Here is a 13,428-nt window from a genome sequence, read left to right as displayed (position 1 = left end):
GATTGACTGGGTTGAAGACTTGAAGTATTAAGTTAAACCGAGCCTGTTTTGGGGTTAATTGTCTAGGCTTTTCACTGTTTTTGTTAGTTAGCTTTTATTTTTCAATAGAAGAATTTATACACCATCTACACATTTGTCAACCACGAGATTAGAACACGAAACCACTTGAATTTACTTTGAGTTAGAGTAAATTTACAACACACACGCACACATATATTAAATCTTGATATAACTTAGGAGGTGTGGATTTTTAAATACACGTCTGTTAAATATTTTTATAACTTCATTTACCAACAAACTCAGGGTGGTAGAGAAGTGGTGGTAGGGATAACTACGAGGGGGTGTTGGAGATGGAGATGGTGACAGTGGTGGTAACGCCAATGTTGAATGTGGTGGTACACTACTTGTATCATGAACACTTACTATAACATACACCAATTGCCTACTACGACCAAACTAAAACTTATTACCAAAAAACTAGATGTCAATACAGATCAACAGGCAAATCAATCCATTTACATCATAGGTAACCAAACTCCATCCAATACAACTAATATTGATTGTTGAATAAACCGAACAGTTGTTTAATTACATAGTTTGGTTTAGTCTCATTTTCATTTATTTCAAAGGAAAAGCAAACTCGTTGTAAAGACATAATTATGGGTCCACATTGTTAAGGGGTGGGGCCCACTCAAGAACATGGGAGGTCTCTTTCTTCTTGTGAAATGATGAAAAGTGTACGAAGGTACCAGCATAAAGGGGCCAGCTTTATTCACAAGACTCATGTTTTCCACCATTTTTAGTGTCCCATATGTTATGTTTGAGCATCTATATCAGAAGCTTAAAAATAAGTTCAAGGACATGTTGAGCTAAATCAACATTGCATCTAAAATTCTAATAAAGAAAATAAAAAAAGGATCCATTTTCATCAATTTTTTGTAACCAAAATTCAAAAGAAATTCACTCTTTTTATAACCAAAAGGTCGGGACTGATGGACGAGCTTTCATTCAGGAATGTGCAACCTAGCACCAGACAGTTCTATACTTGAAAATTGAAGATGATCAGGTGAGCCAGTGGTCCACCAGTGATCCAAAAAATTGTTAAAGAAAACCTATTATAGATTAATATAATATCAGTGAAATAAGATATTGTCTTGGCCTATATGTGGCACCGGTGATCGCTACTATTCATACTCCCAAAAGGCAGATCAGCAGATGCATGTTATGCACTTATTCAAATTCTTGCATTTTTGTTACATTATTTTGTTACCCTTTAGCTCAATTAATATCACTATATTTTCTTTTGTTTTTATTCTGCTTCTAGAAATCTAGTTTTTTTTATGTGGTCGAATTTATTTGAAAATTTCAAAAAAATATAGTCACATTACTCCACAAAATCAAATTCACAGATCAAACTTTTCCGACTTTTATTGTAAGTTGGTGGTATGAAATTGGAATTTGATAATATTTTCAGAAATTGAGGATGGGACTAAGTGACTAACAGTGAAATAGCATTCTTTTTTTAACAAGCATGATCATTTGGTTAATTAATATGTAACTAAGATGATCATGAGTTAGTGATGAATACATTTATGGACGAAATTTTTATTAATAACACAATATTCCATTTTTTTTATCATTTAATTCAAATTATAACTAAGATATCATATTATATATGGAATGTTAGTGGGTAAGGCCTACTAGTCACTAGACAGTTGAGACTTTATCCTTAGGTGTGCATCAAGCAAATTAAGCAAGCACCTTCCTATCTACCTTATCCATATAACTATCTATAACACTTACAATTTTAGTCTTGTCTACCTCATAGCCCATAGGATAAATATTTTCACATTTCCATACCTAGATATTATTTATTTTTTTATTTCTTTTCGATAATATTAAAAAAACATCCCGATGTATCTACTTTCAAACACATCTAATAAATGTTACATAAGTTCTTACATCAGATTTACTCTCTATCTTGTTTACACATTCATTACTCTATAATACTACTACGTACACTGCATCATTTCCAAATAAAAAGTACTTAAACTAATACATATATCTTAAACATAATCTGTTAAGTGTGAAAGAGACCCACCATCCATTCATCCGGTTGAGTTTGAAATTTTAATTGTACGTTCTTACAACACATCCACCCGTCCACTTAAACATTCAAATGTGATAAGCGTACAAAATTTATCAATTGAGCCTTAAGGTGCTCAATAATATGGACATTTGAAGAGTATAAAATAGAATTATTCAATAAATAAAGGTAGATGTAACATTTATGATAGATAGGTGAAACTTAACGATCTATATGATTATCAATCATCTATCTACATACTTAGAAGTTATTTTCACTATGATAAACAACAATCACGTGTATAATAATAATTTTATTAATACACGACTTAATACTTAGACACATATAGTTCGGAAAAAAAAATACTTAACACATACTTTTATATTGGTATAAACATGAAATATTCATACAATACTTTCATGAATCATGTTTCTCTGTTAAACCAAATCTTTACAAATTTATGATAGATAATGTCTCTCATTTAAAAATGGAATTAATGTATAAAAGTGCACCCCTTTACTTGAAAGTCACAAAAAAGCTTCACATTGGTCTCTTTATCACTTATCACAAATCAATACATCCACTAAAAGAAAAAACAAGCCATTCCACATTTCCACCAACCTTCATATCTCTCTCACACACTACCACCACCATGGATGAAAAACAAAACAACAACAAGAAGAACAAGAACAAGAAGCAAAAACATAAACACACAAACCACCAACCATCCTCAAACTACTCTTTCAAACCCTCATCAGAAGTCAAAGGCCTCCGGTTCGGCGGTCAACTCCTAACCAAATCATTCACCATCCGCCGAGCCCGACCACTCGAAATCCTTCGCCTCTTGTCCATACCACCACCACCCTCCACCACCGCATTCATACCCACCAACTTCACCATATTAGCCCACCATGCATGGCACACACTCACTCTAGGCCTAGGTACCAAAAAATCAAAAGTGGTCATGTTCGTGTTCGAGTCAGAAAACATGAAGGTGGCCGTGGACCGGATGTTGCCGGTCGAATTACCCTTTGGGGAAGTGAACAAGAGGCTTATTAGAGGATTAACCGGTTGCGAATTGGTGCGGTTTAAGTTTAGGAAAGGGTGCATAACGTTTTATGTGTATGGTGTGAGACGTGTTGGGAATATAGGGTTTGCATGTGCGGATGATTTAAGGGTAGTTTTGGAATATGTGGTGGCTTTGAATGATTTTATGGATCATACTGCTATGCTTGCTATGCCTAATCAAAGAAGGATTAGCTTTGCTCCTCCTGCTGCAATGGCTTGTTAAAATTACTGTATTACCCTTTCTTATCTTTTTTACTCTAATAGAGAAGAAGTTAATAGTTTGTGGCATTTTTTGAGTAATTGATGTGGGATTCTATATTTTTTGCAATTTGTTTGATGTACTTAGGATCAATAAATTGTGTGTGACAGTTGTACTTGTAAATGTCTAAATGTTAATTTCTATGTGTTCTTGGTAGGTGTCCCACTATAGGCTAACTAATACATAGCAACAAACAAATGATAGGTAGTTTTTTTTTTTTAGATTATTACTATCTTGTTTAGTCAAGTTTCTACAGCCATTTTTTCAGAACACTTGTCATATATATCTTAGTTTCTGAAAAAACAATCTTATTACTTTGTTGGTAGTTACTTTTAGTGTTTTGATTTTGTAGTCATGCATTTATGTGCAAATGTTAGTTTGTAAAATCTTGGATGGATAAATCAGATATAGTATTATAGTGTAACGGAACCATTGGCGGATCCAGCATACAAACGGGTGGTTCTCCGGAACCACCCGAGTTTCGAAATAATAGTGTACGGATATATAGAAGACGCGTAGGAACCACCTTATAAATTAAGAGGGAACCACCTAAAAAAAATTCCTGGATCCGCCACTGAACGGAACCATAACTTCTTAGTCGGGTATCGAGTATCGACTACAACTAGGAGTTAAACATATGATTTTCTTTAAAAAAAACAATTTATAACAAAAATCGGATAAATTAAGATGACTAGAGGATCAGCATGACCGTTATGTTGTTGCATCAGTACGTCCATGGTCACATTATTGCCTCTTTATTAGAAAAGCAAAAGATATAAACCATGTAAATAACTTTAATCAAGCGCGTAGTGACTAATAATAAAAAAAGTAAAGATTATTCTAGGCATCTGATACGTCCTAATGCATGCTTAGCTTTCAAATAAATAATTGTAAAATGAATTCAGTATGTAATATTGTAATGAGATAACATAAATATATGTAGACTGGGACTGATGCTTCCATATACGTATGTATGTATGAAACATTAAAAGAATACATGTATTATGCAGTCAACATTATTTGTTATATATATTTATATTTTATATTTAATTATATTATCTTAATATAAAATTTATCATCTTACTTATACGTGTAATCTAATACATATATCGATCAATGACTTGTTTTTCTTTCCTCTGATGCTATGCTAGTTTATACGGTGAAATGGATTCTTATTACGCATTAACAAGTTTTATGTGTTTAATAAATCCATGTACATAAATAAACGCAAATATCCCACGCCTTTTAAACCCGCTCATATTCACGTATCTTCATATCTCTTTGCTTCTTACGTTTTAAGGCGAAATTCACTTTATACCATAACCAAACCATTACTTCGTATTAATTTGTGTTGGATGTTTATCAATATATATATTATATATCGGTGGGAAATAGTGCATGGGTAATGAAGGTGATGATTTCTAGTTGAGCTACCCTATTAAAAAACGTCAGTAGAATCCCAAGGCAGGACAACAGCTCTCTCTCGCTATGACCCGTGCTCCCTTCTAATTTATTTATTCATGAGAATCATATTTTATATAAAGTTTTGTAGATATTTTATTTCCCCACACAATTATATTCTTCCAACAAAGAAAAAACAAGTTTTGTTAGTTATTTAAGAAATACATATATGCTTAATTTATAACATCCCAATTTTTCGTTCGGATAGTAATAATAATAATAAAATATGATAGGATAAGTAGGCTTTTAGATGGTCATAATTATGGACCAAAGAGGAAAGATGGGCCTTAAGTCCATGGGCTTAAGGGAGTATAAATACCCCTTAAACCCCTAATCCTTTCCATTTTTATCCTAATCTACACACTAGCCTATACCTTAGAAAACACACACAACACCATCTTATAACCCGAACCAAGTTCCGAAGGCGAAAACCCGAGTTTGTTGGTGCTGGAACGTCGTGACGGACCAAAACAACATCAAGGCTTAACCGTGTTCGTAGTTCGACTCGTTCAAGGTACGTTTATAGTTAGAAATCGTTCGTATAGGTTCGGTTTGATTTGGGAAATCATAGATCTGTGTTAGTTTGTTATAAACGAACCCAAAACAACAAATATTACTGGAATTGATTAGCATTTGATAGGTTAATTGTTAACCTAAAAGAACCCGTAACCTATATGCCTAAATCGCACCCCTTAAACATCGATGTTAGGCCGATTTGATGGTTGGGGTTTGTAGGCGCTGGTCAGACGATTCCGTTGATACCAAAATCGTGATATTTGGTTAAGAAACGAAGGTTTAATTGCAGATCTAAGATCTATTGACTATTTGCTGTTCTTGACGATTTTGACTTTGACCCTTGAGTCAAAGTCTGGATAAGAACTATGGGTGATTCGTTATGGGTGATTCGTTATGGGTGATTCGTTATTGGAGCTTAGCGAATCAGAGGGTGATTCGTTAGCTAGTTCGTTATGGGAGCTTAGCGAATCAGAGGGTGATTCGTTAGCTAGGTCGTTATGGGAGCTTAGCGAATCAGAGGGTGATTCGTTAGCTAGGTCGTTATGGGAGCTTAGCGAATCAGAGGGTGATTCGTTAGCTAGTTCGTTATGGGAGCTTAGCGAATCAGAGGGTGATTCGTTAGCTAGTTCGTTATGGGAGCTTAGCGAATCAGAGGATGATTCTTTACCCAATTCGTTAAGGGCAAAGTAACGAACTAGTGGTTTAATATAAAGACAGAATGGTCCCTGGACTTAGAAAATAATTATATAATTACATAACAGCCCTTGGAGTTTGGCAATTTATGAAAGATACCTTTAAAGGTTAATGAGTAATGATTAACTAACAAGGTAATGATTTAATGAAGTAAAACAGCTTAGACGTGTAAGACTAATTAAGTAGCAATGAGATGACTAGAGCGGTACTTAATACTGTAATTATTAAACAGTTAGACGCGCATAGCTCAAGAAAGAGTAACCGTTAGCAGAAGAAGTAACCGAGTTCAGGTGAGTTTCTAGCCCCACTTCTGTGTTATGTTTTCGGGGTTGTGTGCATACTCGATATGTTTGTTAATACACTTATCCTAAGTGATAAGTGTATGCCTTATATGAATGATGTGAAATGTATGAGTGATTGCTTGTTAGTACGTGAACGATCTTCGGATATTGCACTTACTGTCAGGTTGTAGTGTTACGTATAAGGTAAGTATAATGTATTTGCTTATATGTATGAATGCGATAAAGTTAATAAACGAAGGAAAGACATGGTTGTATGGTAACGAAGAGGGACTAGACCCTAATAATATCTGTGATGTTAGGGACCAGACCCTAATAATATCTGTGATGTTAGGGACCAGACCCTAATAATATCTGTGATGTTAGGGACCAGGCCCTTATAATATCTGTGATGTTAGGGACCAGACCCTTATAATATCTGTGAGGTTATAGGGCGAAAGGCTCTTTAAAACGTATGATTATGTATGTAAAGAAAGTACGAAAGTAAGAATGAAAGTGTATGCATTTATGTGTGTATGAAAGAAAGTTAAGAGGTTAAGTATGAAATGTAAGAAGGTATTGTATGATTATGTGATTAACTAGAACTCACTCAGCGTAGCTGACTTTTAGTATGCACGCAGGTGAGTAGAATGAGGCAGGTAGCTTGAGGAGGACATATGGCAGAGTTGGACGAAGCTGGCATCTGAAGATTTTGCTATGTTGTTTTATTTTAAAAGACTATGTTTTGTTTTTAAATGACTATGAATGCTTGATAAGACAAGAATTATGGTTATGGAATGTAATGGTTTGAATGTTTTTAATGTTCCGTGAATGTTTTAATAAACTCTGATTTGTAAAATTGTGTTTACATGTTAATTTGACTAAACTATTTATTTTTTATACGTGTTAACAGTAGTCAATATAGAGTAGTAACTTGATTGTTGTCTTTTAGCTAGGTTTTTTTTTCTCTCTTAAATCTGGCTGCTGAATCATTCAAGTTGAATGCAACCGGATGATTGAATGCAACATCTGTTTTCACCAAACATCCATCTAGGTCCTTACTCAGTTTTCTTTCCACTCCATTTTGCACTTTAATTGATATATTACGATATCAATCTGTGTTATGGAGTTGTTGGTTTTAAAGCTTAAACATTGTAAGTTATTATTAAGCTTAAACATAGAAATAATAAGAAGAAAAACACTCACAAATCATAAACCCCTGATTATGATAAAGATAATTACATAACTCTAATTCATATAATAAATCTCAATTGATATATATTATTACATTAAATTCCAACTAATATGTTTTATCTAATAATCACCGATGAATACAACGGGAGGAATCGTTTGGTCATGCTGAAGTGGTAACAATGAACACAATAACGTCAGATGAACAAAACAATCCTAAAGATATAAAAGCTAAATTTTTTTATACAATTTTATTTCATTACTGATAAGATTGTTACATGATCTTAGTTTTTTTTTTTGCCGGTAAAGATAATTTATATATAACACAAACCGAGCTACATCTGGATAATGGGTAAGCGAGCAACAAGCTGCGCCGCTATCCCCTTTTGAATCGCAAAGCCTATTCTACTAAATATAAACCATTGGTTCCTCGGGCTCTGCGAGTCACTGTGGACCACCTTCTGCACCCGCTCCAAGAAACGAACCGCCTCCGGAGCTAGGGATCCAAAAGTGTCGAAGGCAAATGGAATGAACACGTGCTGATTCTCCAAACACGCTGCCTCATGCTTAGCAACCTTCCTAGATTCCGCTCTCAAAACCACATGTCCCGGTACGAAGCCATTGTCTCTCAGCCCCATCAATGGGGACACCCCAGTGAGGTAAACACACGCATGCTTACCCCCTGCCCAGCCAAACACAATAACATTCACAGGACGCGGGGTAGATCTTCTCTCTCGCGGATCAGTCAAAAAGTTAACATGTGCCTCTTTCTTGGCTGAGATCCCATCACGCCTAAGCACATCCCATAAGACATCTCTAACCCAGTTATGACGATACTTGAATCATAGCAATTCCTTACAGTGGAGGGTATGCTCACCAAATCTATCCAAACAAGCTTTTTTACAAATGGGACATGATTCATCTGGAGGGAAAAGATGAATCATAAGCCGGTATTTAACGATGGCTCTGTATTCAACTGTCGACATCCGTTGCCCAAGACCTTCAATGGGCACAACAGTCAAAAAATCCTGGGCATGAGCCCCCTTGAGACAAGCTAAAACTGCCTTTTGTCTAGGGGTCATATCGAATCGCTCCTCCAAATCATGTACGTGTTTACCAAAAAAAGCACTCGCCAAGGTTTGTTAAGTTTCTTGGGGGCGGTCTCCTTATCAGTAAAACCGCCTATATCAAGGTTCGGGAGAGTTGTTCCAATATTACCAAGTGCAAAAGAGTAGTCAGGATCTACCCCATAACACCAGCGTTTCGCAGGATGTTGTCCTGCAATTTCCACGACTGGGACCTGGAAGCTACAAAGGCATATGCGGAGACATCCTCAGCTAAGAAAATTCCTAAGCCTCCGCAACGCATAGGGAAGGAAGCCAACCTCCACTGGAGGTTCCCAAAATGCGGTCCTCCACAAACAACAATATCTTCAATTGCCCCCCGCAGGCCCGCATCAAAGATGGACACAGCCTCTTGGACATGTTCAGGTTGACAGGTCCGGAGCCCAAACACTAACTTAGCAACCCCCATGCACGAGCGCAACAAAAGGAGCTCACTTTGGGGGTCCCTCAGGTCCGACAGGCGTTTCATAAGTTCAACCGCCCTCAAAGCTCTTTTAGTTGCCAAAGACCGAATAAACCCTGCATCCCGACTAACCCCCCCCCCCCCCCATGAGTTTAACTCCCATCACAGGCCTGCTAATCTCGTCAGAGAATAAACCTGACACTTTCTTCGAATCATCACATGACGGCCAAAAAATCTCCGTTTTTCGAAGGAAAACGATGTTGGTCCTAGTACAACACGTCGATAGGCTTGCCACATAAAAGCTACAACTATGGGAGCACTAAATACGATTGCGTCCGATGAGACAAGGATGGTGGTTAATTCCGTTAACCGTTTGTAATCAAATTTAGCCGACTACATTTTTATTGTTAAAATAAAAATACATATTTGAAATATAAAGCTTGTCTTTTAATAACCCAGGACAAGACGAGCCCAGGTCCGTTTATAAACCAAAGCTAAAGCTAGCCCAGATATCACAAGATCAACACAAAAAAAAATAAGGAAAAAAAAGAAAATAAAACATACGCCCACCGTGGGGCTCGAACCCACGACCACAAGGTTAAGAGCCTTGCGCTCTACCAACTGAGCTAGACGGGCTTCATGTCGTTGGTCATTTTTAAATAAATTTGGTTCAAAACTTGAAATTGATTTCAAATACACTCAACTCAAAAGTCTTATCTGTGCATTTAGGGTTTGTTTGAACTCTGAAAGCATCTTAAATCTGATGTGTTGAATATTTTACCCCAACAATGGAGCTATGGGGATTATCGACGATGCTTCAATTAATATTAATCGCAGCTTTAATTCTCGGGTTAGGCTTAGCAGCTACGGTTATTATTGAAGCATTCAGAAGACGATTCAATCACAAGTACTGCTATCTTCTAAACCCTAATTATTTACTATTATTATTATTTGCTTTGATTGGTTGTTTATTGATCTCTGATCTTGATTTTATATTCACAGTCATCCGGAAGCTCACCCGATCTTTGAAGATCCAAATTCATTGAAACAGGTATATTTGTTATTTAATCTCTTATTAATTGTTAAGCATTTGTTAAATTAGGGATTAGATAGGTACCGAGTACGATTAAAACCATATGCTGAATACCGTACCGATTTTTTCGGTTTGGTATTGATAGGCACAGGTGCCATTGAAAATACCGTAAATACTGAAACCGAATGATGCTGATACCGTAAACATGAGAGAACGAATTGTGTTATCGGTTAGGGGCGTGCATGAAACCGAAGAACCTAAACAAAAACCGACAATTTGATTGCATATAATCAAAACCGAACCGAATATGTAGATTTTTCATTTTGTAGTTTTTATGTTACCGCTGAGTTATATCCCTTCCCTGCCCCCCATCGAGAAATAGAACTGACCAAATGATTTAGGCCCATATTCATTATTTTGGCCCCATTTTTGTTTTCGGCTCAAAGTTTTTCAAATTCAAATGGCAAAACCGGAAAAATCAAACCGAAACCAAAAACCGAGAAACCAAATCCAAAAAAGAAACGAGCCAAATGGTTTTCAAAAACTCAAAAAACATACTGTGTGCCCCTCTAGCACGGGTACTGATTGTGTCCGGTGGGTACTGGTTCGGTACGATAGCAGCATGCGGTAAAAAATGTTCATCCCTACGTTTATGTTTGTTGAAACATTGTTAGCAATTTAACATACAGTGATTTTTGTAAGTAACTTTGAAATTCTTTTGTAAAAAATTCAATCATAAGTGATTAGAAGAAGATTTAATCGTAGTAATTTATGGATACTAACTCAATATGGGACATTTGTAACAGGTTGAATGCCCTTATATATATGATCCTGCACAAAAGTATATTTCATTGATTGTGCCTGCGTACAATGAAGAACTTAGACTGCCTGTTGCTCTTGTTGAGACAATGAAGTGAGTAAAAAATATATTTCATTAATCTTTTTACTTACAATAATCATAGTTTGTGTTAGAATAAACATAGTATGTATGACTTGATCAGTAGTTCTGAATAATGATGTGTAGTTATCTTCAAGAACGTGCGAAGAAGGATCCCTCGTTTACATATGAGGTATTTTCTAGATCTAATCAACTCAATGATTGGCTGCTTAATAGCTTAGTTTTGAAAGGATTGGTTTTTGAGCAGGTGATCATTGTTGATGATGGAAGTAAGGATGGAACAAAACGAGTAGCCTTTGACTTTGTGAGGAAATATAAAGTAGACAATGTTAGAGTTGTGCTTCTAGGAAAGAATCAGGGCAAAGGAGAAGCTATAAGAAAAGTGAGTTTAGTTTATATGATGCTTCATCTTCACAATGTTATAATATAAAAACTGATCAAAGGTCGTTGCTTTTGCGAAAGCATTGTAAAACAGGGAATGCTTCATTCTAGGGGAAAATTACTTCTTATGCTAGATGCTGATGGTGCAACCAAAGTTGATGACTTGGAAAAACTTGAAAATCAGGTTAGTGTCGGTTAATTCTGTTTTAATACTTCATTGGATAGCAGTTGATGTTTTCTGTATTAGATCCTTGCAGTTGCTAAAAAGAAACATCAATCAGATGGAGATTTAAGTGAAGTAATTCAAGACATCCCAATTGTGGCATTTGGTTCACGTGCTCATCTGGAGAAGAAAGCTCTAGCTACAGTTAGTTCCTCGCGTTTAGTTTTGTTATTTTTCATTTATTTTGATTTATTTTTCTGAATAATTTTGTTTTATGCTTCAGAGGAAATGGTACCGAAACTTTTTGATGAAAGGGTTCCATGTCGTGGTCCTCCTTGCTGCTGGCCCTGGCGTTCGTGATACACAGGTTTTGTTCTTAAACAAGTTATTTAATTATATACCTTTGCTAATGTATCAAATTGACATTTTTTTTTCTTTAAAAAATGGGATTTATATTAATACGAAGTTTGACGCGTGTGGCAGTGTGGATTTAAGATGTTTACTAGAGCTGCTGCAAGGAAGCTTTTTACTAATATTCGTTTGAAAAGGTTTGAAAAACTTTTACTCGCTTAGTTTTATAGCCAGATTTATAAAGTGTGTTGATAAAACAATAGTCTGAAATTGAATAAAACGACTTGAGAGGCGGTATGCACTAATAGTAGACTCTAAATGACTTTCAATATAAAACGAGTTGCTGAGTTCTTTTTTTTTTGTTTTGTTTTAGCATAAGTGTGATGAAGTTTTTTTTAACCATAATGCAGATGGTGCTTTGATGTGGAATTAGTTTATTTAAGCAAATACTTTAACATCCCTATAATAGAGATATCAGTAACCTGGTCTGAAATTCCCGGATCGAAGGTGAGTCTATTAAGCATTCTGAACATGCTATGGGAAATGAGTCTTATGTCGGTGGGGTATAGAGTTGGTATTTGGAAGATAAGCAGTGATCGACAATAGTTCAAGTAACAACAGACAGACAGCGGCCTTGTTTTATCCTCAAACCCTGAAGGCCAGTTTTTAGACATACAGATTATCAAGTCATGTAACCAGGTTTCTTTTTAATATGTTTGAAGGAATCTCAGTTATTATTTTTCTTGATGCGGTTGTTATTAGCTGTAAGTTGAAACTATTATGTATGCTAGAGACATCATGAATGACATTTATACTGATCTATGCTGAGACTTAATGAGACTTTAAAGTTCTCAATTTTTTTCTTTAGATCATTTAAAGACTCTTGACTCATGTGTAACATCTTGCACGCCTGACCTAAGCCTTATAATTGACATGTTTTAATTTATTGTGTATTGAGATCTCGTTTTTAAACGGCGAGTAACCTGTTTTTTGAACATTTTGTGCATCTCAGAAGTGTAGGCTTAGCCATGCCATTCAATAATCTTCATCTACTGACTAGGGCTGTTCATGGCTCAAGCTCAGCTCGGATTTTAAACCGAGCAGAGAAGTTGAGTTCAAGTTTGGCTTGGCTTTAAAAAAACTTGGTTTCAGCTTGGTTTGAATTGATCAATGAAAGAGATATGCTTAAAAGATTTAACAGTCTTTTACTTGGGCATTAAGGTTGAGGCTGTTAAAAGTTGGGGTTATTCTAAGTGAGTTAATCTTGGCTCGAGCTCGGCCTCACTTACAAACCGAGTAAGCTTAGTGTAGCAAGCTATATTCGAGTGAATTTTTTCCAAGCGAACTTCGTGTCACGAGCTATTTGGGAAGTTTTACTATTGACATTTGAATTTTGTTGGCCAAACAAATTGATATTACCTACACACGCATACATGTATTATGTACAGATTTGAAAAAAAGGTGGATGAAATTATTTTATTAAAACGTAAAGCAAAGGGGACCATTTCAGAGACCACCCAAAG

The 13,428-nt window shown here is 35.8% G+C and overlaps 2 protein-coding genes and 1 non-coding gene across 3 annotated transcripts; 2 read left to right on the top strand and 1 right to left on the bottom strand.

The window, feature by feature from the left end:
- The first annotated feature begins 2,640 nt into the window (after positions 1-2,640).
- LOC143558951 (uncharacterized) lies at positions 2,641-3,442 on the top strand. Its single transcript, XM_077047685.1, has one exon. The coding sequence runs from the start codon at positions 2,739-2,741 to the stop codon at positions 3,375-3,377; it is 639 nt and encodes a 212-aa protein (XP_076903800.1). The 5' UTR covers positions 2,641-2,738; the 3' UTR covers positions 3,378-3,442.
- A 6,200-nt stretch (positions 3,443-9,642) lies between these two features.
- TRNAK-CUU (transfer RNA lysine (anticodon CUU)) lies at positions 9,643-9,715 on the bottom strand. Its single transcript has one exon. It is a non-coding gene; the product is annotated as a tRNA-Lys (tRNA).
- A 77-nt stretch (positions 9,716-9,792) lies between these two features.
- Positions 9,793-12,844, top strand: LOC143558950 (uncharacterized). The gene is made up of 10 exons (XM_077047684.1): positions 9,793-9,986; positions 10,082-10,130; positions 10,919-11,025; positions 11,137-11,182; positions 11,258-11,392; positions 11,486-11,575; positions 11,639-11,758; positions 11,838-11,921; positions 12,038-12,102; positions 12,316-12,844. The coding sequence occupies exons 1-10, from the start codon at positions 9,868-9,870 to the stop codon at positions 12,509-12,511; spliced, it is 1,011 nt and encodes a 336-aa protein (XP_076903799.1). The 5' UTR covers positions 9,793-9,867; the 3' UTR covers positions 12,512-12,844.
- Positions 12,845-13,428: the final 584 nt, after the last annotated feature.

Source organism: Bidens hawaiensis, unplaced genomic scaffold, assembly GCF_021521415.1.
Source record: "Bidens hawaiensis isolate Kalapana, Puna unplaced genomic scaffold, B.hawaiensis_p1.1 tig00019676_1, whole genome shotgun sequence".
Taxonomy (NCBI): Eukaryota; Viridiplantae; Streptophyta; class Magnoliopsida; order Asterales; family Asteraceae; genus Bidens; species Bidens hawaiensis.
The sequence above is the reverse complement of the archived record's forward strand: the minus strand, read 5'-3'. Positions and strand labels throughout refer to the sequence as shown.